The sequence below is a fragment of the Eptatretus burgeri genome, chromosome 5 (genome assembly GCF_056783735.1).
Source record: "Eptatretus burgeri isolate ZD-2024b chromosome 5, Ebu_testis_v1, whole genome shotgun sequence".
In the NCBI taxonomy this organism is placed as follows: Eukaryota; Metazoa; Chordata; class Myxini; order Myxiniformes; family Myxinidae; genus Eptatretus; species Eptatretus burgeri.
In genome coordinates this window covers 65,849,358-65,874,914 of record NC_140965.1, presented here as the reverse complement: position 1 = coordinate 65,874,914, position 25,557 = coordinate 65,849,358, and the positions used below count along the sequence as shown (strand labels likewise).

Sequence of the window (25,557 nt, the reverse complement as noted above, 5' to 3'; positions counted from 1 at the left end):
CCTCAGCTGGTGGAGGCCCTTGGGCTGCAGCCCATAAAGCCCATGCCTTAATCCGGCACTGGGTGATGAAGGGTTGTGGTGAAGTTTCATCAAAATCGTGTGTAGTTTCAAGTTGCAAGTATTTGTGGACGGACAGACGACGCGCCATCCCATAGCTCCATGGAACTACTTTCCAGGTGAGCTAAAAAATAGGGGCAATACCCCTGAGCACTGACTTTGTAAAGTATTGAGATTGAGGAGGTAGTGTACGACTGTTTTAGAATACATGGGACAGAATCAGCAAAATGTACCAATATGTTTTAGCAAATACCTATTTTGGGGAGCAACCCCCTCCCCCACTCTGCAAATCCACTTCGACCCCTATACTATTTTTTAAGTAGCATGAACAAATTGGTATATCACAGCTGAAGAAGGTTGTGCTCTAGTTTCATAGAAGAAAGCAAATACTTCTTTAGGGGGAAACCCCCTCATAAACTCCCTCTATAGAGCCCCTTTGGGTCCGATTTTTTTAATGCTGTGAATAAACTTTGGTACACACTAGGTGATGAAGATTATGACCAAGTTTCATCTGAATCGTATGTGTAGTTTCAGAGAAGTTGCAAGTGTTTGTGGATGGATGACACCATCCCATAATGTCCCTGGAATTACACTCCAGTTGAGTAAAAAGTTCATTCCTCTCTATGAATGCACAATTGGGAAGAATTCAAAACCAAAATAGTTAAACTGCAGGTTCGTTTTCCGATTCCGTTCGTGTTAAAAATTTGAACATTTAATTGAAATCAAGTTGTTCCCTCAATCAAAAACCGACATGAAATAATTGCTTCACCCCACTTATCACTTCAGATGTGTAGGGTAGAGAAGTGGGCAGTTGACTAGAATTCAGTCCAAACATGAAAAAGGGCATTTTGTAATGTATATTTTATTACCTCCACCATCTGCAATAAACGGAGGTAATGTTTTCACTGCTGTCTGTGTGTAGGTCATTTCAAAGTTGTACATGGACTCGGATGAAATTTGGTGGATAGGTTGGGTATATGACAAGGACAAATGGATTCGATTATGGCAAAATCCAAATGAATTTTTTTATTATCATTTAAAAAAAAATAAGTGATTCTGCACCATTGAGATGGGGCAAAAAAAAGGTTATATGGCATGATGGTTCAAAAAGTTGTGGATGAGTGATGACAAAACAAGGTCGGAGTTGGTTCGGTGACGAGAAGCCAATGAGATTTTGGTTCAGGTCCAGATCTGGCCTATCAGTGGGATAGAAAACAAACTGTTCAACCTGTTGGAGGTGTGCACTCGACAGAGTGCCATTATAGTTACATCTGAAATTGCCAGCAACGATATGAAACTTCCCTAAACTCCACCGCATTTCCGATGACACCGCATTTTAGAAGACACACTGAATACAATTTGACTCAACTCTTAACACAAGTCTCACAGGGCCATTCCCACTCTCCTTTACCAACAACAATCTACAAAGGTGTTTGGAAACTCCAGGAGCTTTGTTTCGATCAGAAGTCATACAGCAATCCCTCGATCTGCGTATGACATCCAGGTTCATCAGAAAACACAACACACCCAAAGGACTCTCGAGCTGTTGGACTCCAAGACCAACCAGTCTACCAAATATTCCCGGCGGGCTCAGCCCAAGGCCATGTTGCATCGACCATCTTCCAAACGACACTCATTTCTTCTTTGATTACTGATGCGATTATCCCCTTTACCACAATGTCCTGGTTCATCATGCACAACAGCAATGCTTTGTATGTTTACAAAAAAAATAAATAAAAATAAAATGGAAAAATATATTAAACAGCACAATATTTCCTTGTTTAGATGTAAAAAAAACAAAATTAAACTACACGGTCATCAAAACCTTTCATATGGAGGGCTGAAGCAATCATAAAATCAAAACAGTCTTTTAAACTTGTTTGGAGAAAACGTTAAACCACAAGTTTACGAGGAGGTACTGTTTATTGGTGTCCAACACAACATCCGAGCACAGCGAGGAATGGAATCGAATCATTGGGAAGGGGAGTCTCTCACAGCACGAGTCCATAGGCTGGGCAACATCACCTCGGAAGAACAAGCAGAGGAGATTACAGATCGTTCTTCTGTGGTGACGTTTCCACATGAAACTGCAAACACAACGGATGTGATCAGCAAATGAAAGGGTCTCAAAGAAACACCTGGAAGCTTTTGCAGGTAACGTTCCACTAAATCCACGTTTCATGTGGGTTGCATACCTGGCAGGAAAATATGGGACAAACAAGACTTGCCGAGGTGGTAAAAATCCAGCAAAATGTTATCCGGGTTTCCTGATCATCAGAGAACATGGCACAAGCAGCTATGCTAGACTGTATCAAGTTTTAGCTCAACATCACCAGTGAAGATACGAGGAAACTCAAATAAAAGTAGAATTATTCCTCCACCATGTCTGCCTTCCAGCCTCATGTTCCTGAGCACATGGTCCATATAATGAACCCAATGGTACCATAAACCAGAGTGCCCACCACTAAACTCCATTCATACTGGGTATAGTGAATGACAGGGGGGCAAGGGACCAAAGGGGCACACCTTCATGGTTTGGAGCTTTACAGCATTCAATGGAAACCAGTGGCCTCATCAGAATGTGGCATTCCACAGGTTATGGTTCAAATCCCACAACAGGCCTCAATATTAACAATGATGCAGACCATGAAAAAGAAAAGTGAAAAAGCTAGTCTTGAAACTGACAAAAAAATAAATAAATAGAAGACTAAAATATGATCAACTGAGAACGATGTGTTCAAATTGGGGGACCATGTGGAAATAGTGGAAAGTTTCATCTTTCTAGGTTCCATGATTGAAGTGAGTGGAGAATGTAGAATGGAGTGTATGGTGACTCTGAGCATGGGGGAGGGGGCAGCAATGTCAGGATTGACAAGCACCTGGAAAGACAGTGACAATAGAAACCAAGAGGTGGTTGGTGAATGTTCTGGTATTTCTTGTTGAAAATGTATTGATCTGAAATCATGGACCACAAAGAAAAGAAAGAAAGGAAGAACACTGACAATGTTGAAATGTGCTTTTGGAGACTAATGCTACAACTCCATGGATTGCAAGAAAAACAAACAAATCGGTGCTTGAAGAAATGAGACCACCACGTACATTTGAAGCACTGATGTGAAAACAAACGTTCATAATTTGGACACATCATGGGTGCAGAAAACAAAACTTTGGAGAAATCAACCACGCTTGGTTGGGTTGAGGGAAAGGGAGGAAGAGGCAGATGTGCTGGATGGATGATGTGATGGGTGAAAGGTTGCAACAAAGCAGTCTCTGCCAATGCTTCGGGAAGCAGTGCAGGATAGGGATGTTTGGAGACATCTTAAGAGCAAAAAATAACAATTGTATTTAAATAGGACCTTTTGCCGATGGACACAAGGCACTGATCATGAATGTCAATTGAACTCAACGGATCAAGATAACGACCCCGAGCCGGATTCTTGTAGGCCATGTCGCAATGGGTTTATCCATTTATTTAAAATAAAAAATAAAAAAATATCCCCAAAAAATCCCAACCATGTCTGAAAGCGATTTAGTTTAGAATTTTTAATATGAAATTTTCAAAGCCGAGAAATTAACAAACCCCAAAAGCACTAGAATTACCCTTGAGAACCCCTTTTCAACACAAGAATGACCCTTTAGAACCCTTTTCAACACACTCGAATTACCCTTTAGAACCATTTATAACACTCTAATCACCCGTTACAACACACTAGAATTACCCTTTAGAACCATTTACAACACACAAGAATCACCCGTTACAACACACTAGAATTACCCTTTGGAACCCCTTTTCAACACTAGAATGACCCTTTAGAACCCTTTACAACACACTCCAATCACCCTTTACAAGACTAGAATTACCCTTTAGAACCATAACACATTAGAACCCTTTACAACACACAAGAATCACCCTTTACAATGCACTGGAATACCCTTTACAACACACTAGAATCACCCTTTATAATGCACTGGAATACCCTTTAAAACCCTTTACAATGCACTGGAATACCCTTTACAACACTAGAATCGCCCTTTACAATGCACTGGAATACCCTTTAGAACCCTTTACAACACACTAGAATCACCCTTTTGAAATTTCTGAAATTACCGGTTGGAATAAACAGTGGGTTAGAAAGGTTCTTCATTTTTTGATGGATGGATGGATGGATGGATAGCCGACAACCAAATATTAAAGTAGCTTCACCGTTAAAAAAAAAAAAATTATAATTATATTCATGTGAGATATGTCATGTGTGTTTGATTTGTGGCTGACTCAAATGCCCTCAGGGCAAGTGTGAATGGGCACTTAAATGGTCCCATCAAAAGCAGTGTTTCCCAAATGGAAAAAAAACTCCCGGGAGTAAAACGTCAGAACGTTATCACATTGCCACCGTGCAAGAGGATAAAAATACTTAATTCGCATCAACACGTACCAATTGGATCACCAAAACTGAACCCATATACAGATGTCCCATGGTACCAATGTGGCTATGGTGTCCACTAGAGGTGGTGGCAGGGGACGGGGGGAGGGGGGTGCGAGGATCGACACCACCACGGTGCTTGCTTTGCCCAAAATAATTCTTACTAAAGGTACATTCGGATCTTTTACATTCACATAATTGTCGACAAGAGGGTCGGATTTATAATCCCCCCCCAGATAGGGTGATCAACCCTACCCTTCCCTGCTGGCACTACACCAGAACAATTTATTCAAATATTGCAACTTTTGGAGGACCAACCACAAAGAGACACCATTTGTAAACTCACAACCAACTGATCCCCCACAGTCTCGTAAGAAATGTTTCTTTAAAAATATTAACTTCATCTCATTTAAAGCATTTCAATTAATGACATAATATAGTAATACCTTTACAACAAGATCAATTTTTTTTTTTTTTGAAGTCTTTTCGATTTGTCATGCATTGAGCGAGTCCCCACACAATACTGTGACTACTCAACTCGAACCCATTGTGTTTGGTATCAATATACGTCGAATGCAGCACATTATGACAACATAATACTGTCGTAAAGATGCAATTAGCTTGTAAAACTCAAACTGCCATTTCAAGCATGTGGAATCTTCACCACTTGGCATCTTACATTCTTTAGGACTTGGGGTGAAAGGATATGCTGAGCAAAGCTGATGAACTCCACTGTCATCTCGAGCACAGAGACCATGTCACAGCGTCGACCGGGAAAACTTGGAAGCAGTTCACGGAGATGGGCGCAGCTCTCTGCAATGCGCTCCCTGGTGGGATCGGTCAACCACACAGCATGTTCAGTCACACACTGTCATCGGCCAACCATTATATATATATATATATATATATATATATATATATATATATATATATATATATATATATATATATATATATATATATATAGAAGAGCACAGTGAATAGAACGTTTTTAGGAGAGAGACAGACAGAAAAATAAGGTCCATTGGTTCAGGTTCCCCATCATTGGTTCAGCTAAAGCTCTTGCGAGTGTTTGCATCAGCTTACCCGGGGTAGGTTGTGCTTTAGCATTCTAGAGGAGAGAAGGTTTTACAACTGCAAACAGCTCCAGAGAATGGCCGAGTTAATACTGGCAGCAACGACTTTGATTGGTTAACTCATGCGTTTTGACATTGCAAGTCAAATGCCAATTTATCCAGCCTTACCATCCAAAACCTCAACTACCATAGTCCATAATCATCAGTGTGAACAAACTCATTTTCCCTGCCACCGAAGGTGATGTCCCTCCCCCCAATCTCTCTGCGAACAGGATATCTCAAAAAAAAGTTCCAGACGAATTCAGATTAAACTTGGTGGACATGTTGGTTGTGCGACGACGAATTGAGTAGATTTCGGTGAAGACCCAAATCCGGATCCGAGAATTTTTATTACAAGCAGTTCTTCAACATGGAGAGGTAAGGCCAGTAATGGTATATTGCACGATATTTTAAAAAGTTGCAGACGGTTTATGCCAATATTTGGTAGAAGAGTTGGAATCAATTTGAATGTTAACAACTCTCCAACCCCTTTCAGGCACGAGTAAAGAAAACGCAAGACTACAAGGGTCTACAAGATGAGTGGGGAAGGTGACAAGCCAATTCGATGTTTGTTCAGGTCCGGTTGCAGATCCACCCATCATTGGGTTACAAAACAAACTGGTCAGTCTGGCAGAGGGAATGTGCTCTACTGAATGCAGTTCTAGTCATCTCTGCATCTGTAGTTTCCAACGGTGTCCTACAACAGCTTTTACACATGGTTAGAGATAATGTAGGATATTCTCTTTGGGTAGAGATAATGTTGGCCCCCCTTTGCCATTGCTCGATCGATCCCGGGCCGAGCACAAAGCTATCAGAAGCATCTGAAAGAACTTTATACGTGAGAAAGGAGGTGATTCAAAAAAGGTTTATCTAAAAAAATTCCAGATCAGAAGAGTGACTCAGCTGCTGTCTGCCAATCAAAGGTATGGTGTGCGACCTGCTGTATGACAACGTGGAGTTAACCACAAAATGAAAGTGTGTTCACAAGAGTTAACCTTCTGGACTTGGTAATGACAAATTTTCAACAAATGTCTCCTGTTCCTCTTCTGCTCCAATCGGTCCATCTGATCATGTGCTTATGAGAGTCAACATCTCTGGCTGTTGTCATGGAGCTGCCTTAGCACAATAGTGTTTGGCAGTTCACCAAAGCAGACTGGCAGCAGCTGCAAGCTGCCCTCTCAGGTCAAGACAAGTTCTTCATTTCCACCTCTGATATTTATGCTGCCTGGGAATCTTTCCACACAAGGTCACTTTCCCCTCATGTGTAGATTTATACGGTCTCATCTGCAGTTTCATACCCATCCTCTCATTCCTTGTACACAAAATCCTTTGGTGAGGCACTTGCCTTCAAACAAGTCTGCTCTTCCTGGAAGGTAACCTCAGATCATTCCACAAAGCCCAGAACAAGTATGTCAACTCCAAGGAAAGCCAGAAATAACATCTGGCCAACCGCAAGGCTGAACTCTCAAAGCTGCCTCCTTCAAAGACCCGGTAGCACCTTAAGTCTCTCTGGAGTATGCTCTACCTCAATCCCTTCCCCCTCTTCAAAAATGGCACCACAGTGGACTCCACTCGCAAGACAAAATGCCTCAATTCTGTTTTTGTTTCCAAATCCCTCCATCCTCAACCAACCCAACTGCTCCTGGACAGTGTCTTTCCCACTTGAGAAGGTGGAGAGGTTTCTGGCAAACCTCGACTCCAATTCTGCAACAGGCCCAGACGGCATCAGTGCATGTCCTAAAAGCCTGCTCTGCTGCTCTTGCTAATCCTCCTTCTGCTCTGTTCACTCGATCATCCTCTCTCTGGGTCAGTTTCAATCTGCCTCAAAATCAGCCAGCATCACCACTTTATCTAAACAAGGTATAAAAGGAGATCCAGACAAGTACAGACCTAGTAGCTTGCTTCTGACTATAAGCAAGGTTATAGAATACATTGTTGTAGTTGACAACGCCTTCTCTTTCTCCAATGGCCCGATCTCAGATTAATGATCTGGGTTTCAGACCCAGTCATTCTACATTCGACATGTTGCTTCGACTCTCCCAGCAATGGATGCAAGCCCTCAACCTCAGACATGAAATCCAAGCTGTTTCTTTGGAGATATGCAAAATCAAGTATTTGATACAGTCTGGCAACCCACCTTGATCCTCAAAACTCTGCTTATGGCATCCAAGACTACTTCCCCTCGTGGTTAAAACTTCCTCCACTCCCATACTCAGCAATGGAGCTGCTCTTATTGGGATCCTCATCAACTCTCCCAGTTAAGGCTAGAATGCCCCCAAGTCTTTTCCATCCACCCATCGGGACCATACTCTGGACAGAGCACCTGTGCTGCCGAAGCAGTCTCCTGGGCTATTGGGCACAATCCTAGACAGGTTGCCACTGACAGGATACTCAAATGACTCAATCATCCCAGCAAGCTGGTACTCATTTGGGCGACCTTGGAAGGATGCCAGGTTGAGTCAACCCCTCATTTATCAATAATCTTTCCGATTCCCTGAAAAATCCTTCCTGTTTCTTTGCTGAAGATCCCACCCTCTGCAATATCACGTCTCAACCTAGAGGCAGGTAGCAGCCTTTGATAGAATGAGGGGCTGGTTCAACACTTGGAACAAGTCTTTCAACCCTGACAAATCCCACACACTCACCCTGTCTCTTCTGGATCAACCTGATCTGGTTCAGTGATTAAGCCCATTTCCACTTGAACGGTTCAATCAACAACCCCAACATTTTCTGTGTGGGGGGGGGGGGCAGAACCACCTAAGGAGATCACCGAGAGGTATCTGAAAGGGTCCAAGATCGCATGCTTCTGCACCTTCAATGCCAGATGGAAAATGCTCGGGCCTTACTGGTTTGACAATGACAACAGCAGCATGGTGAATATAAACAGTGAGCACTACCAGGCCATGCTCCAGAAGTTCCATAATGATCTCGTCCAAAAGGTCACCCCAAACGAGCTCAGCATGACCTGGTTTATGCAGGATGGTGCACCCCCACATATAGCTGATGACACCATCACTTTCCTGCTGCAGTGCTTCAGAAACCACCTTGTTGCCCTGGGTACCACTCATGACTGGGTACCCTATATCCCAGACTTGAACCCTCTGGACTACTGGTTCTGAGGGGCTGCCAAGGGTTCTGTCTCTGCTAACCACCCTGTCACACTGGATTATCTGAAGCAGGTGGTGTCAGACTACCTCCAGGCAGTGCCACATGAGACCTCCAGGAAAGTTGGACAGAACTTTGGAGTCAGGATCAATGCCCGTCTGAACTCTTCGAGGGGCACACAGAGAACATCAATTGCAAGGATTTTGCCCAACTGCCAATTTCGGACCTTGGGACCTTACCAACTCCAGCAGTGACTTCCTGCAATAGCAATAAGTGATAGAAAAATACCATGTCATAAGCTTTCAAGAAAAGTTTGATACACATTCCTGAGGTTTCTGTTTCTTTGTAATTAAACATTTAAAGTTGCATCACTCCTGAAACAAACCACTTGATGTTTAATCACTCAAACTTTTGGGTCTCACCATGAGCCATGATCTTGCATTGGGAAGATCATATTTTCCAAGATGGCCTCCAAAACCAGCCACCGACGAATGGTCATCCTTTGCTGTACAAGGTCTTTCTTTGGTCACAGAACTTTTGATAACCTACAAAGCCTTCATTCACAGCTTGACAGAGTACTGCTCTCCCCTTGGGGCTGGCACACATACACATGCCTTCCACCATGCACTTCCCAATGCCATGGAAAGCAATGTCCTCAAAATTGGGATCTCACATGGTGAAGCTGATTTCTAGGCCCGTTACTTTAGCATCACAGGCAGGTGGATGGCCTCTGTATTCCACTGCCTCATTTTTGGTCTTGCACCTTCTGCAGGACACACAATCTGCCAGTCACCCTCTTGTTCAAGTCCCAAAATCCAAGCTCACCTCCAATCATGTTAGACTTTTCTCAACTGTGAAACCAACCTCCCCAGTCTGTGCAGTCCTATTCTTCCCTCTTGAGCTTGAAGACAGCTGTTCACCACTATGCCCCAAATAACCCCATTCCCAAGCATTCATTTTTTTTTTCATTGATCTCAGGGACGTAGCCAGAGGTCCAAAAGCGATGAGGCGAAAAGGTGAACTTGGTTGATGTGACGGCGCGTGTAGCGAAAAGTTTGCAATCCCCAGAAGCCAATGCATTTTTGATGTCCAGAAACCTATTCTTGGCTAATTTCAATGCTCAAAATGGGAGCTCAGATGGCCAGAGGGCTCAGGCCAGATCATATTTTAGGAAATGAGTGACGAGGCTACTGCCTCGTCTGCCTCAGCCTGGCTACGCCGGTGTATCTCACTTTCATTCTGCTGTGCTGTTGAAGTTTCCCCTTTTCCGTTCTGCTCTAGCTCTTCCATGAGTCTCAATCATCGATAAGACTAAAATACACACTTTCATGTCTGTCAGTGATACATTTGGTCATTATTTATCCAATCTCAACCAAACTTGAAAGGACTAAGGGTCACATGATGTAGGTTATATGGACTTCTTCCCCCCTTGGGCGAAATCCACATTGAGATGGCTAATCGTAACAGTTTTCCAAGGCCACTTCTAACACTACTAATGATAATTAAGGGGGGGGGGGGTTCCTTCTTGGACAAACACCGTTTTAACATGTACAAATGGCTTATTGTGGTGTTGAGCCTATATCGACTATAATCTAGATACCCTAGAGAATAACAACAACATGATCCTTCCTGCTGCTTCCAATAGTACAAGTACACCCATTCCCTATTAAAGTGAATGTGTGTGCATGTATGAGCAGAGTGTGCTTTCATATTGTGCAAGCATACAAGCCATATCTCCTCCTCCTCCTCCTCCTCCTCCTCCTCCTCCTCCTCCTCCTCCTACGGTTGCTCACCTGCATTTGTTTTTTTCATTTACGGATGCTTTCCCCTGGTGTATCGGCTTCGACTACCATCGGCACACAAAATTACTGTGCTTCCCCGTTGCCTCGGGTCACTCACCTGCATTTTTTACTATTTATATTTTCATTTATGGATATTATCTGACAATTGTGATTTTTTTTTCTCGTGTAATGGCTTCAATGTCTATCGACACAAAATTTCAGCTTTCTACGTCACTCAGAAGGTATCGATATTTAATATCAGTTAGTGTTGAGAGGAAAAACAAAAACAAAAAAGCTTTTTTTTTTTTTGCACGTTATACAATTTTACATGTTGCCCAAGCCTCTACAAAGGGGGGGGGGAGGGGGTCTCAGTACCATTACCAGCAATTCCTTGCATGTAAATGCTTATCGTATAGTGCCACCAAGTATCACAAATAACGTTCGGACAACTTAATATGTATTACAGTGATGTTGAAATTCAAGAGAAGAATTCAAAATGTTTCACCTCACTCATTTTAAGTGGGGGTTCAAACCAAAGAATCAAACACAGCTTCACAATGAAGCAGAAGCAATTTTTTTTTTCCCCAGCACCATTTTCAAGCAGTGAGGATGAGGGTTGCGTGGCCCTCACGATGCCTCTGCCCTGGACCCTGGGCATCATTCCACCAGTGGCTAGAATGTTTTATGTTTGGTACATTTGATAAATATTGATTACTCATTTGAAGTAATTGGAATGACATTGAATTTGTGAAATTAGGAAATTGTCACACATGTACAACCATATTGTTTTTGTTGGCAACCTATCCTCTGCTTTCTACAAATAAACTCATGCAGGGAGAGAGTGTTCCCAACAACATTACCAAGAACCAGTTTCATGAAACTCGATCTCAACAAGGTAACTTGCTTTGCCATTATAACCTCTCCAGATAAACTTCAACCAACTCAACTTTAAGGGTAGCCACCTATAGCGACGTCATCTTTTCAATTGACCCCAACCCCATTTTCACACCTTACCTTCTCTGCCTTTCCTTGGCAATACTCTTCTTCTCCACCACATCATCTGCTGTGGCTTGGACCTCCATTGCATCAGTTACACCTTTCACTGAAACTCTCCTTCCAGAAAATATGGAATGTTTCACTCAATGGAAAAATTATCTTCGACAATACGCAAACAGATCTTTGAAATGTTTCACCACATTGGTTTGTCATGCATTTTGCTCTTATACTCGACAGATGACAAGTTAGAGAGAGAAGGTGGTGATCAGATTTAGAAAAGTCGAGATTCTTCAATGGAATGGTCAAAAGATTGGCAGATCCAGCTCACCAAAAGGAAATTTAAGGTGTTTGCGATTATTTAATTGTAAAAAAAGATGAAAATAGATTACACGATGCAGGGGCCAGTCTTTGAGCACATCATACAGGAGGATCTGGGGATGGTAACAGATGTGGTTGGAGGGTGGAGGTGGGAGGGGGGGGGGTGAAAGATAGACAGCACAGTGCCAGGTAGCTATAGGTAAAGCTATATGCGTTTTCAGTTGTATTCGTACAGAAATAAATCATGAATCAAAAGAGGTAGTGTTAACACTGCACAGGAATTTAATGACTACTCATCCAAAATATCTTGATGGGCCCTATTTGTCTCCTCCTGCATTCAAGTTCCTTGGAAATTCTTGTAAGCCTGAACAGGCTAGACTTCTGCATTGTGATCTGGAATACATGTCCAAATGCTGACTACTTGGAAAGTAATGCCAAGCTACCCAGTGTACTTATCCAATGGTGGATTCATGACCATCTGGTTTATAATGGGTGGAGTGCATTTTATTTTGAAGGGTTTTTAAACTACTGAAATGTTGGCTCATGGAGAGCTAAAAATGATAGAGGGCAGCAGGTTCACAGACTGGAAGAGGATTAAAGGGTAACCGGGTGACAAAGACATCATACAGGAGTGAACAAATGGGAGAAATAAGAGGAGGGGTAGTGGGAGTAGGAGAGAGCAGGTGTGGGTCTGGGGAGAAAGCACAAGGCAATTAAAGCCTGGAGGGAGAGGGACAAGATAACAGATACAGGGAGTCTGGTCCACAGACGAGGAAATGCATTCAGCTTATAGAATTGGGAAAGAGGCAACGGATATGGGATTCTGGGAGAACGGAATTGACCTCTATGGGATGGAGAAGCATGCAGGGAGGAAGGAGCGAGATGATCGTAAACAGAGTCCACAAACCTGCCCGTGGTGGGCGAGAAGCAGACCTGGGGACTCAGCCTCCTGCCACAGTATACAAACACCAAGAGCCATGGACTCGATCCCCTCCAGTGCAGCAAGACGGGAAGCAATTACACCAGCACAGACCAGGAACCTTCGTACATTACAATGTACTGGAAAACTAGTCCTTACAGACAGGTTAATTCCTCCACTTCCATGATGTCGATGGCATTTTATGTTGACTTGAAATACCAACTTCCAACATGTGGCGCTATACAATAACATTTCGAGAGAGAACTTGGGTGCACCTGGAGTCCCTTTAAATGTACATGGCGTAGAGACACAGCGAGTTCCAGAAATTTCTGGTCAGTTGGGTCATGGCCATCATTTTGTTTCCATCGCTGTTCACTGACTACAGGACAGTAAGTTGATAGCTCATATCTATTTTTTTTAAATGACAAGATGCTGTGCCATTGGGTGCACCGACCAGAGAAGGGTTTCAAGATGTATAGATTCACTGCAGATTCCCTTGTGTCCAATGCAAGTTTGTTTATATGAATTAGTGCAAGTGTTTAATTAACATGTTAAACGTATGGTTCATGACATAATAGATTTCAAAACAATTCTGGATCCATTTGCCCTTGGCCTCACCTAGCAAAACAGTTTATTGTATTGAAACAATAGTAGAGGAATCAGAAGAGTGGGAGGAAAAAAAAAAAGGGAGAAAATGAGAAGAGTAACAAAGCGTATTAATGAACGGTGGGAAAAGGGAAACCATGGATGATGGGATATTTAATGGGAATAGAAAGGAATAAAGGATTACATGCATATATAGATTTACAGTACACGTGAAGGATTACAAACACATGCATGTTTTCAGTGGCATATTACTAGTTAAAATAAAACGAAAAAGGTTTGAAAAAAAAAAAACCCCCATAAATAAATAAATACAACCTCTTCACTTGTAGCTCATCTTCATTTTAATGCAGCCCTCTTATTCATTCTTTTTTGTTCCGTTCGATTGCAAAGAAAAACTTTCCCTATCCACATATTCTCAAGCGGCTGGCAGGAAAGCCTAGGAGGTATACACACTCTTCTCCAAGCTGTGTAGACTGGGTTTGAATCCCAACCCAGGTACATACTGTCATCATGTTGTTTCACAGGTGGGGCGATTCATTCAAGTTTGTGCCACCCCTTGAAGATGTTAAGCCAGGTGTCCCATCTGCAAGCATTAACTGGTGGATGGTAAAGACCCCATGGTGTCCTTCGCCCAGAGTCTGTGAGCTCTCCCAAGCATCCTGGCCAAATTGCCTTCCCAACCGTTAGGGGAGGAATTTGCAATGGCAAACCACGCAGTATCACCATTGGTCTTGCAGAGCAAACAATCGATCAACTCAAACTTTTTTTTCACAAACAATCTTTTCTAATTTACTACTTTCTTGATGGTGTGCTCCATTTCTCCATTCTGTCCCCACCAGTGTTGTATTTAAAAAATTTTTTTTTTTAATTAACTCTGTCTAATTTGAAGTGTACAGAGCCAGTCAGTGTGAACCTTTACTCGCACATTACACTTCATTTTGCTACAGTCTGTGACATGGTTTTGGCTTAAATCAATTGTCCAATTCTATATACTTATGACACGTTAAAAGAAAGAAAGAAAGAAACTGCATAAAATACAATTTCCCTCTTGGGTGCAGAGAAAGACAGCTTCATGAGAAAAAAGGACACATTAGGTTTTACGCACAATGGGCACAGGATCGGTGCGCAGTGCCTGATGGAAACAAAATGGCTTCCAGTTGAAAGTTGTCGCTACTCAGAATATATACTCCAGGATATAGAGGGTGAAAGTTGTCGCTACTCTCCCCCACCTCCCCACCTGAAGGATACAAAATTATTTTATCCCATTAAAAAAAAATAATAATAAAAAAAAAAAAACTAGTATAAGCAATCACTTCATCCTGTGGTTCAAGAGTGCATACAAGTAAAAAAATAAAACAAAAAAAGTATATTATGTTGTGTGATCATTCTCTGCCACGATAGATGCCACAGAGCAGCCCAGGCGATTATGGTGGCACCCAACCCTGACTGTCAGGTCAGGCCAGGCCAGATAAGACCTGTGGGTTTCATATAAAACCAGCACTAACCTGTTCATGGTTGAGTGTCGGCGACAAAACAGGCTCCCCTACCAGGTCCCCTTGGTTTGGAGGGTGTGTGGCTATGGACACCCAACAGGATTAAATACAAAATCTGCCAAAGGGTGGAGGAGCTCCATGCGAGTCAACAGCCATCCATTTCTGGTGCTAACTGCATCTGCAGACGTCCTCCCGCAGTGGGTTACCTTTCCTCGGAGATTGGTGGCAGGATTTGCACTCTGGCCACCGTAAAACACTTCACTCTGCAAAAACACACTAAGTGGTATGTGGCAGGGTGGTGCAGAGGTGTCGTCTGCCAGACGGTGGTCTCCTTAGGTTGAGTGCCTGGAATGTTCGCTCCCGAAGGAGATGGTCAGACGGATGTGTGTGTATGTGTGTTAGTTCCCTCAGTCATTACCTGCAATATATATATATATATATATATATATATATATATATATATATATATATATATATATATATATATATATATATATATATATATATATATATATATATATATATATATATATATATATATATATATATATATATATATATATATATATATATATATATATATATATGGTTATGTGACAAGAATAAGCCGATTACATTTTGGTTCACATCCAGATTCAGATCCAACCCATCAGTGGCATACAAAATGTAAACTGTTCAGCCTGGCGGAGGTATGCACTCTATCGAGTGCCATTCTGGTTTAATGTTTGTACTGGTGCAGAAAAATGGTGAATGTTTTTTGGACTTGTCACAGCAGATTCCATCATGTGGCACTATACAATACATTTACATAAAAAAAACAAAAAAAGCCACCCACTCCCCCCCACCCAGAACTGACAATGAATCCCCCCCCCTTACGCCACAATAAACTTAACAGACACCCAGAATGTAACCTCCAGCCCTTTATGAATGCATACGAGACAACAAACAGGACACCTCTCAAATTATACATCGTATGATGAACCTCCTGACACAGGAGGAGGATTGAATTACAGATGAGAAGGATCGCATCACATGACAGAGAAAGATTGCATTGCAAGTTCATCTTTTAATGCTCAACACAATGAAATGCTTCCATCTTGGTGGGGATAAAAAAAGAATAGCGAGGTCACATTTAGATTGACCAAGTAACCAATCCAATCATGCCCATGCGATATTCACACTGTTGAAGCTCAATGTAATGAATGTTCTTTACCATTACAACCTTTTCAGGTGTACTCCAAGCATCTTAATTTTAAAGGTAGCCACTGTCACGTCATCGAGACCAGGAAACACAGAAACCAGTGCGATTACCGGTCAGTACCATCGCTCGCGGTGCTTGCTTCATCGGCCATCTTAGAACCTCCTCTTCCGATTCTTTCACCGCATTGTGGCAGTGCAGTAGAATTACATGTATTCAAAAGTATCCAAACACAATACAAACCATCATCATGACATCCCTCCCCCATTTGTAAAAGAAGACTGTGCATGAGTTTACCGTTCCGTCATTTAAGCTACTCGACCTTCAAAGTTTCCCAAAACGAATTCACAACATTCAATTCAACATTTCACCTTCTTGCATTAAATCTCAATTGCATTCATTCTTTATCAACCAGTTACAATCTGACAAAGTCTTTGCATTTCGTTGGCATTCTCTTCTCTCAATGTGGTCTTGAGGTAACAACGATGCATCCTTCTGATCTTGCCTTGTCTGTTGATCTGGCAATACCTCTGGATCTCGAGGATTTCTCTGCCACACCCACCTATGGAACTCTAATGAGTTTAGCTCCCTCAGTCTCTGCACCCCTTTGTGCCCCATCTCCTCACGTTGTCAACTGTTGCTCAATAATCACTTGATCCATCTCTGGAACAGAGCTCGTCTACAGATTGCTTAAAATCAGGAATATTCTGATGACGACACTTCACGGGTGATGTGTTGCCATCATAAACTCCATCTGGTGACTGTATTGTCACCTTGTTCCTGTCTTGGAAGCCACAGTGCAAGGGTCTGGCAGGAAAACTGGAAAGTTTTCTTTGATGCTCTCGTTTCAGCAACACATCAGATTTTTTAGCACGACATCGATAATTATCTGCATGCAGCTTTGCTGATCCCTTATTCTCAGCATCCCGGTCTCGAACCTCCTGGTCAGCAAAGACATCCTTCAGCTCCGGCATCTTTGTTCAGATTCTAATTCCAAATAACAGCTCTGCTGGGCTTTTCCCTGTGGTCGAGTGAGGTGCTACCCTGTTTGCCACAACATATGACAACATTGCCTCTTTTCAGTCTCTCCCTCAAGCTTGCGCAATCTTCATATGCTTCTCCAGAGATTGGTTCTGACGTTCCACTTCACCATTTGCAGTCACACGATGGTGGTCGATGCCCAGTGTCCATGAAATCCCAAAATGTCTGAGCAATGAATTGTAGTCCATTGTCTGAATACAGAGTGGCTGGTATACCATGCAAACAAACAAACAAAAAAAAATCTGTTAATGCTGCCACCAGTTTCTCTGCTGTAATGGATCTTATGATTACATAATCATAGCAACGACGTAGTAGTCAATCACAACCATTACAGACTCTCAAGATGGTAACAGACACAAAATGTTGACAGCTACATCTTCCCATGGTTCCACTCGAAGCAACATACTTCGGACAGGCTCTGGTGGATTTCGTCAACTAATAAGTTGACATCCATGGCAGGATTTGACATTTCTCCACATCCCTTTCCATTCCTGGCCACCAGACTTTTGTCCTCAGGCTCTGTTTGGGACCAACAATTTCCAAACGACCATCATGTGCCAACATCACCAGTCTTGATCTCAACATCTGTGGCACCACAATCCTACTACCCCTGAGAATTTAACCCAATTTAACATAGCTCATCTCACATGGCTACACATGCCTTGCGTGGGCAGTTCTTACAATCTCCAGCCTTGATACTCTTCATTACCTCTCGAGATCCAGAGGTGACTGTGGATCATGGTACGTCTCTCTCTCGGGTTGTCATTGCTTTAAGTGTTGAGTGCACTGCTACAAATCATACAAACAATTCAGCTTCCTTTTCCAGTGAAGATTCCTGTCTCTTGTCCATCTCTAATAGTCTCAATAGAGCATCTGCAACATTTGTTTTGCCAGCAATGTGGACCACCGTGGACCTATATGGTTGAAGTCTTAAGACCCATCTTTCAATCCTTGCACATGGATCATACCTCCGTGAATACATTGGTGTGGCCCGGGGGGTTGGTGGCGAGGAACGACCGTTAGAGCAGTAGGGCCATCTCCCACCGAACACCTGGAATTGAAGGTAGTCACCCCGGATAGCTCCGGAGTCGACGGGTCCCTTAGTGGACCGTGGATGCCAATATTTCGTTGGCGTGGGCTACGGTTAATGTCTAATTCCAATTTACCGAAGTACCCACGCCGTCTAACTAGTGGGGAAGCCACACCCTTGGCCGAATTTGTCCGAACCGAGTCGCTGTTAGACTCAGATCCGGCATAACCGAGCGGGGATTACCAAAGCCTGCCGGACCAAAGGAACAATCTACGGCACAAACAGCCTCGCGACAACTCAAACCCGAACCATGCTAGGCCAATGAAAAACACAGACAACGAACTGGAACATTTAACAGGGGCTTATTTACACTAATCGGGAAGGGAGACACAGAGCAGACTTAATCAGGAATATGCAGGAAATGTACAGCGAGCAAAAGTATTTCAACAATTTCTACTTATCAGATGGCACCAAAAACCACGCACGCACGCACGCGCACATGCACACACGCACACACTGTCTTTATTCAGACCTCCAGCCCGGTAGGATAGGCAAACTGGAGGGTCAGAGTTCTGCTAGTACCTGGCCGCGTTCGCACGGCTTGCTGACCTGCCCTTGTGGAAGGGCTTGGGAAGATCAGACGCTTCAACCACCATGGTGAGACTCAAACCCACACGGACAAACTCACACCAAGCAACCAAGACGAAGTGGCAGCCGCCAACAAGCACCAAGATGGAAGATGGCCAGCAGACCAGACGAGACGACCGACAGATCGCACCAACAATTATTCACCCCCCTCCTGCGAGGTGGGAGGGATCCATCCCGAGGTAACTCTGCCTCCCATTGGACGGGTGGCATGTCGGTGGCCCACCCCCCCCACCCCGAAGATGCTCTGTAGTAGTTTCTGGCCGTCTGGCTTCCCATTGGCTGGAGCGCCTCGGCTTTGCTCACTCTTCGTCGATTGGCTTGAGGAAACACTCCCTGCCCTTCTTTGGAGCGGAGCCTCGATCTGAGGTGATGGAGGCTCCGCCCATGCCTTCAGCCACAAACGTGGATAATGGAGTCTGTGCACGAAGGTTTATAGTCCGGCAGATAAGTGAAATATTTGGGGGAATTGTGCCTTTGATGATACAAGCATGAACTTTGACACTGTTAGATCATTCCCTAAGGAAGATATTTAGCGATAGGGCCATCGCAGAATTGTCCTGTGGCCAAAATGGCGGCCATTTTGAATAAAATGGCCACCACCGGTTGTTATTTTACCAGTTTCTCAAGTTCTCGACCAGCTAGGATATTGATTCTGGTGGCTAATCGTACATTTTCAAGGATGAGGAATCCAGTGGTACTATTGATAACATGCTAGCAACCACCAAACTACATATATCTAGCATTCAGGGAATTATATAAGAGTAAAACCATCAAATATTGGCGGAGTTATGCACATTTTCCAGAATTTCAGAATCAGCCCACGAGTTGTGTGCTGACCTCATAATTATGTTTATGTGTATTCATATATTTTGCTGCATATTCACACAGAACATCACAATGATAATTAATCTATGTTGTTAGTACAGCTTTTGTGTACTTGTGTACCCCGAGTAACAACGCCTAATCTGCATGTATATCTGCATGCTTTCAGTTGACCTGGACTGCGACTGTGGTGGCAGCCAACATATTTTCCTGGAGATTTCAGCTTATGGTAGAGTGGTGCTGGTATAACTAGTACATACTGTTCTCATAGTACAACTAGTAGATACTGTTCTAAAGTTGCATAGTGCATAGGGACAATGGCCAAACTATACAAGGTGGTGGACCCTGATGAGCAGAGCTCATCAGGTAAACAGTGCCCGACCACAGACTGGAACAAATGTGTTCTGTGTCAGGAAGACAGATGAGATGCTGACATGTCCATATAATTCAGCACGTGGCACAGATGGAGCAGGATACAGGACCATAAATGAGTATCTTGTAGCATTCGACAATATCACTTGCCTGCCAAGAACACTAAAACTGTCACAACTGGGTGAGGGTCAGGGCATCGAAGCAGCATTCCGGGTTCACAAAGCCAAACGGCATGACTCCTGCAGACTGCAGTATAACAAAACAAAACTTCAGATGGCTGAAAAGAGGAAAACGCACCACGATGATGATCCAGAAACCCACAAGTTCACCCGTCAGAGCATTGAACGTGAAACTCATTCAACAGAGACAGCTTCTGCTGTGGCAAATCTGCAGCAAGAGATGTCATATCCAAACAAAATTGCTTGTCTGATCAATATTTCCAAGAAATAAATTTGTATTGAATATACTCTCTACTTGTGTGAGGCACTCAGTGTACCGATCTACAATATAACTATGACATGGATATTACAAGTTGACAACAAACGCTGGTGTACAGTGTGTATTCAGTTTATTTACATCTCTCCAGCCTGAGGCTGACTCCCCAAAGGTTACTCTTCCTTTTACAGGTATCAAAAGGGAACACACTTTCAGCATAATAAATCAAATTGCATGTTCAACAGAAAAGTAGTTACCAGAGGCAAATGAACAAAAATAGTACATCGACAAGTTACAATAGATGAGTGAATAAATGGGTAAATATTCCACTAGCACCATTAGTTCAACCATTACAACCACCTCCACCATCACCATCCCTCCTATCCCATCACCACACCACCACCACCACACCCATCACCACCACCTCTCCCACTCCATCACTACCCCCACCACTGGAAATCAAGGTTTGTGATGATAGAAGGTTGTATTGTTGTAGATTTTCGCCCGTTTAGCGTGCGGACGACCGCCTTTCGCCCAATTGCGGTAGTGCGCCCACTGAACATGGCAATCTCACACCTGGATGAGGGTCAGGGCATCGAGGCAGCATTTCGGGTTCACAAAGCCAAACGGCATGACTGCAGTATAACAAAACAAAACTTCAGAGGGCTGAAAAGAGGAAAACACCACGATGACCCAGAAATCCACAAGTCGCAGCTTCCGGATCAACGCCGAAACCCAGCTACGGGTGTTTTTAACACACCATAAACCAGCCAACTCTTCTGTCCATGCGCTACAGGGTCGATCGCCGAATTGTCGATGTACCTAATTATTCACATGGACAGAAATGCCGGGAGTTTATACCTCGATGGGACCTGCACAAAAACGAGCCACTTAAGCAGATTGTTCCGTATGCGATTACCGAGCGGTTTTATATCGCCAAGTCCCGTCGGACCAGATGTACGTTTTATCGGCTTATAATCAGCCAGCTAATATCCCGAACGAAATTATGGCAGTCAATGTAGGAAGGGCCGCAATGAGCAGGTGACATTCAAAAATGGGGACATTTATTCCTACAGGCACATAAGCAGTCAATGGGGGAATGGGGGCAGGACATGATCAAAAAGCCTACAGCTGGTCTACTTATTATGTGCAAGCACGTACTTACTCACAATTCTACTTAGAGACAAGGCACCACAGACTTTCATACAAAAACCCAAGAAAGAAAGAACAGGCTTGTAAGCCTTTATTATTGTTCAGAGCCGGGATGACCGAAGGGGCTCGGAGAGACCGAGTGGGCTACCTGGCTACCCTCATGGTGACTCGCTAGGTCCTGGTTCGGGTTGGCGACCCTTGGTGTCTAGCTGGCTCATTGCCAACGCTGCAGCGGCTTCGAATGGTGGCCTGGTGGGTCAAGGGCCTTGCGACGCGCCCGACTCTCCACTGCCGTCTGGCTGTGTTCCAAGGCTTCTCCCACGAGCTACTACTCCAGCGATCTTGACCCATCAACCCCACTCCACTTCCTCCAACTATATATATATATATATATATATATATATATATATATATATATATATATATATATATATATATATATATATATATATATATATATATTCCGGCAAGCGAACGCGGCTTTTTATCACCCCAAGGGGAGGGGCCGCGGTGGGCTTTTTCCACCTAAAATCAGCGCCCAGCTTCTCTTCACCTTTGAACCCTCATTCAGGCGGGATCCGCCCTGATCCAAGGTGAACATGGTCGATGAATTGCTCTGGTTGTTATTACCGTTGTTGTTAAAATAAAAGATAGAAACAGAATAACGGCTAACTGAAGATGCACAGCCCGCCACACGAATAATTCCCGTTATACTTTGGTGGGGAAATCTAACCTGGAACACACACTTATCGACACAACTGATCTTCGGGGTACCTGAATGGTGATCTGTGAATTTCTACAACCGTAACAGTATATACATGTGGACAATGTTAAGTCATTTGGGCGGCCAGAAATGGGCGTTTCAGCAGTTGGGCGGCCAGAAATTGACTTAAGCGGCCGCCCAAGTGAGCCCTATGGATGGAAAACACTGCATAGATAACTCCACCAATATTAAATGAGTTTATAATTTTACTATTATTTATTTCCCAGAAAGCTAGATATATATGTACAGTAGTTAGGTAGTTAGAGTAGTTATAGCATGTTGTAAATAGTACCACTGCATTCCTCATGCTTGAAAATGTACGATTAGCCGCCAGAATCAATATCCTAGGTAGTCTAGAACCTGAGTTACTGGTAAAATAACAACCGGTGGTGGCCATTTTGGAAAATGGCCGTCATTTTGGCCACAGGACAATTCTACGATGACCCTATAGCTAAATATCTTCCTTAGGGCATGCTCCAACAGTGTGCCAAAGCTCATGCTTGCATCATCAAAGGCACAATCCATTCCCATATCTGCCAGACTATTAGTTGGGTGGCGGAACAAAGCAGGATGTTGTTGGGGAATATATTAAAAAAAAAAAAAAAAAAAAAAAAAAAAATACAAAATAACTCGCAGCGCACACATGAAATTCCTGTTAGACACAGGGCATAGATTCCAACTATACACATATACTTAACGAAATAACTAAACTTTGGGACTGCTGACCATCTGTGTGCTAGAAGCTTCCAAATCCATAACAATATCACCTGCAATGGCTTGTGGTCTCTCACCAACTCATTCAAAGCCACAGATATGCATGGAAGCGTTCACACACACCCAGACAAGTCCCAATGCCTCAATTTTGTGTGAGAATATCGCCGCTCTAAGTCTGCGAGTGACCGGCTCGTGAACACAATTCATGGTTCTCCCATTGGTATCTGCACAAATAGTGCACCTAATCCCACAGGACCGGCATCTGCAATGACTTCGGTTCGTGCTTCGGGATTGCCATGTCCAAGTGTTTGAGCATTTACAAAATTCCCCTTCAATGCTTAGAAAGCATCTTTTTGTTCCTGGCCAAACACAATCGCTCGTTCTTCCTCGTCAACTTTCCCAATGGATCTGCCGAGGTAGCAAGGTTTGGAACGATCCTCGCACAGCAGTTCACAAGACCCAAGAAACCTCTCACTTCACTCATATTCCTCAACTTCCGCTTCCACCTGGTCTTCGGTTTGGTTGATGCCCTCACTCGTCAGCTTGTGACCCATGAACACCAGCTCTGAAACCCCGAAACGACACTCGTCTGCATTCACAGTCAAACCAGCTCGTTGTCCTTTTTCTCAACACAAACTTCAAACTTTTGCCATTTCTCGAATAGCAGATAAATCAGTCCTTCCGAATACAGTCATAACGGTGCACGCTCGGTCGACTTTAATCCTCGTCGCCACGACCAGGAAACACGGACACAGGGCCGGATTTTCCAATAGGCAACATAGGCCATTGGCTTCGGGCCCACCAGTAACTGGGGCCCACCGGGGACTTGTGGGTTATCTGATCGGTTTCATTATATTGTTCCATTATTCCTCTGAAGCCTGGTGTTGGCTTAGTGGTTAGGGTGGTGGCTTGGGATCCCAGGGTCCTGAGTTCAAGTCCCGTTGGCTGCTGAATTAACACCAGGAGGTTGACTCAGCCTGTCATCCTTCCGAGGTCGGCAAAATGAGTGCCAGTGTACTGGTCCCGGTTAGAATAGGTGTACCATATCCCTGTGTGTCGTAAGAGGCGACCAGGGTTGGCGTCAGGAAGGGCATCCGGCCATAAAACATTGCCTCAAGAAAAAGCCTAACCCCTGCACAGCAGGGAAAAATGGCTGTAAAAACGGTCATAGTTCCATTATTCCTCTGTGTAAGATGTACATGATATGAAACTTGATTAAAAATTATTGATGTTACATTATTTTAATTCTTCTCTTTACATTACAATATATATATATATATATATATATATATATATATATATATATATATATATAATTTTTTTGGGGGGCGGGGGGGGGGCGCACTGATAAGGTTTGGCCTAGCGCCAGTGGAGTACGTGGTTTAATCCGTCGTGCGAGCGTGGTGCACGGGGTTTCCGTGCAGGGGCGCTGTATCATGGAAGGTTCGGCCTCGCCGGGCACGTTGTATCGTGCGTGTTATTAAAGTCGATTCCAGCCTCACCAACACTGGTGTTTGGCCTCGGTGCTCCGTTGGGGATTCCCTTTAACCATTCTGGCGTAAGGCCCACAAGAAAGTAAATCCGGTCCTGCATAGACACCACGTGTGTCGTCGTCGTCGTCGTCGTCGTTTCACCGGATCGTGACAGCACGGTCGTGTTTTACATGATTGTGTTCAAAAGTAAACAAACACAACACCAACCATTTATCACGACGTCACCCGATTCACCCCACACCTCCATTTTCACAGTACGTGCCGTACTTACAAAGTACCCGTTTACACACCTTACCTCCTCTGCCGTTCCTTGGCAATGCTTTTCTTCTCCATCACAGGATTACCCGCTCTGGCTTGGACCTCCATGGCATCAGTTCGACCTTTCACCTGAAACTCTCCTTCGGGGGAAACACGGAGCTTTTCCACGGAATATAAATCATATTCACGGAGATATGCACAGGTGTGTTCAGTTACCGAGCTGCTCGCCAGGTGGCTTAATCACCCAAACAAACACGCCATTCGAAACCGTTAAATAAAGGAACGGCTGGCTTGGCAAGCGGCTAGCTAGCTGCTTGGTAATCGAACCAACTCTCTGCAGATGTTTAAAATGTTTAACCACGTTCGTATGTCCGTCATTTTTGCTTTTTTATATCTTATAATACAGCACGTGTAAAATTCACAAGGGCAATTCAATGCAAGCTTTGTAATAAAACATTTTCAACTTTCACAAGTTTGGAGGAAATCGAATTGCTGAATCTTTCAGAAACTCGAACACATAAAATAAAATTTTAAAAAACGTCCCAAACTCATGAAGCAGACGAGAAACCCACGCCACGAAGAGATTCCTTACAAAGCTTGACAAACAAACCCTTGAAACCAACACAATTATCGGTTAATCCGACGGTGTACGTAAACTCCGACAGCATCTCATCCATGGACCATCGGGGACAAAACTTCAACAAAACGTCACAACGCTGACGTCATCGCACCCTCAAAACGTAATCAATGAATTACCCACCGAAGAACAACATTAGGATTCCTTACACCTATGCATTCGTAAATACTGGATTACTTAATC

At 43.5% G+C, this 25,557-nt stretch overlaps 1 protein-coding gene across 1 annotated transcript; it reads right to left on the bottom strand.

Annotated features, from left to right (window-relative positions):
- Window positions 1-1,961: 1,961 nt before the first annotated feature.
- LOC147026591 (uncharacterized) lies at window positions 1,962-24,977 on the bottom strand (the record flags this gene model as incomplete). The annotated part of the gene is made up of 4 exons (XM_085883583.1): window positions 1,962-2,144; window positions 5,158-5,305; window positions 11,494-11,592; window positions 24,775-24,977. Coding segments are annotated over 4 exons (489 nt in total), but the record flags the coding sequence as incomplete, so codon positions are not given.
- Between the last annotated feature and the right edge of the window lie 580 nt (window positions 24,978-25,557).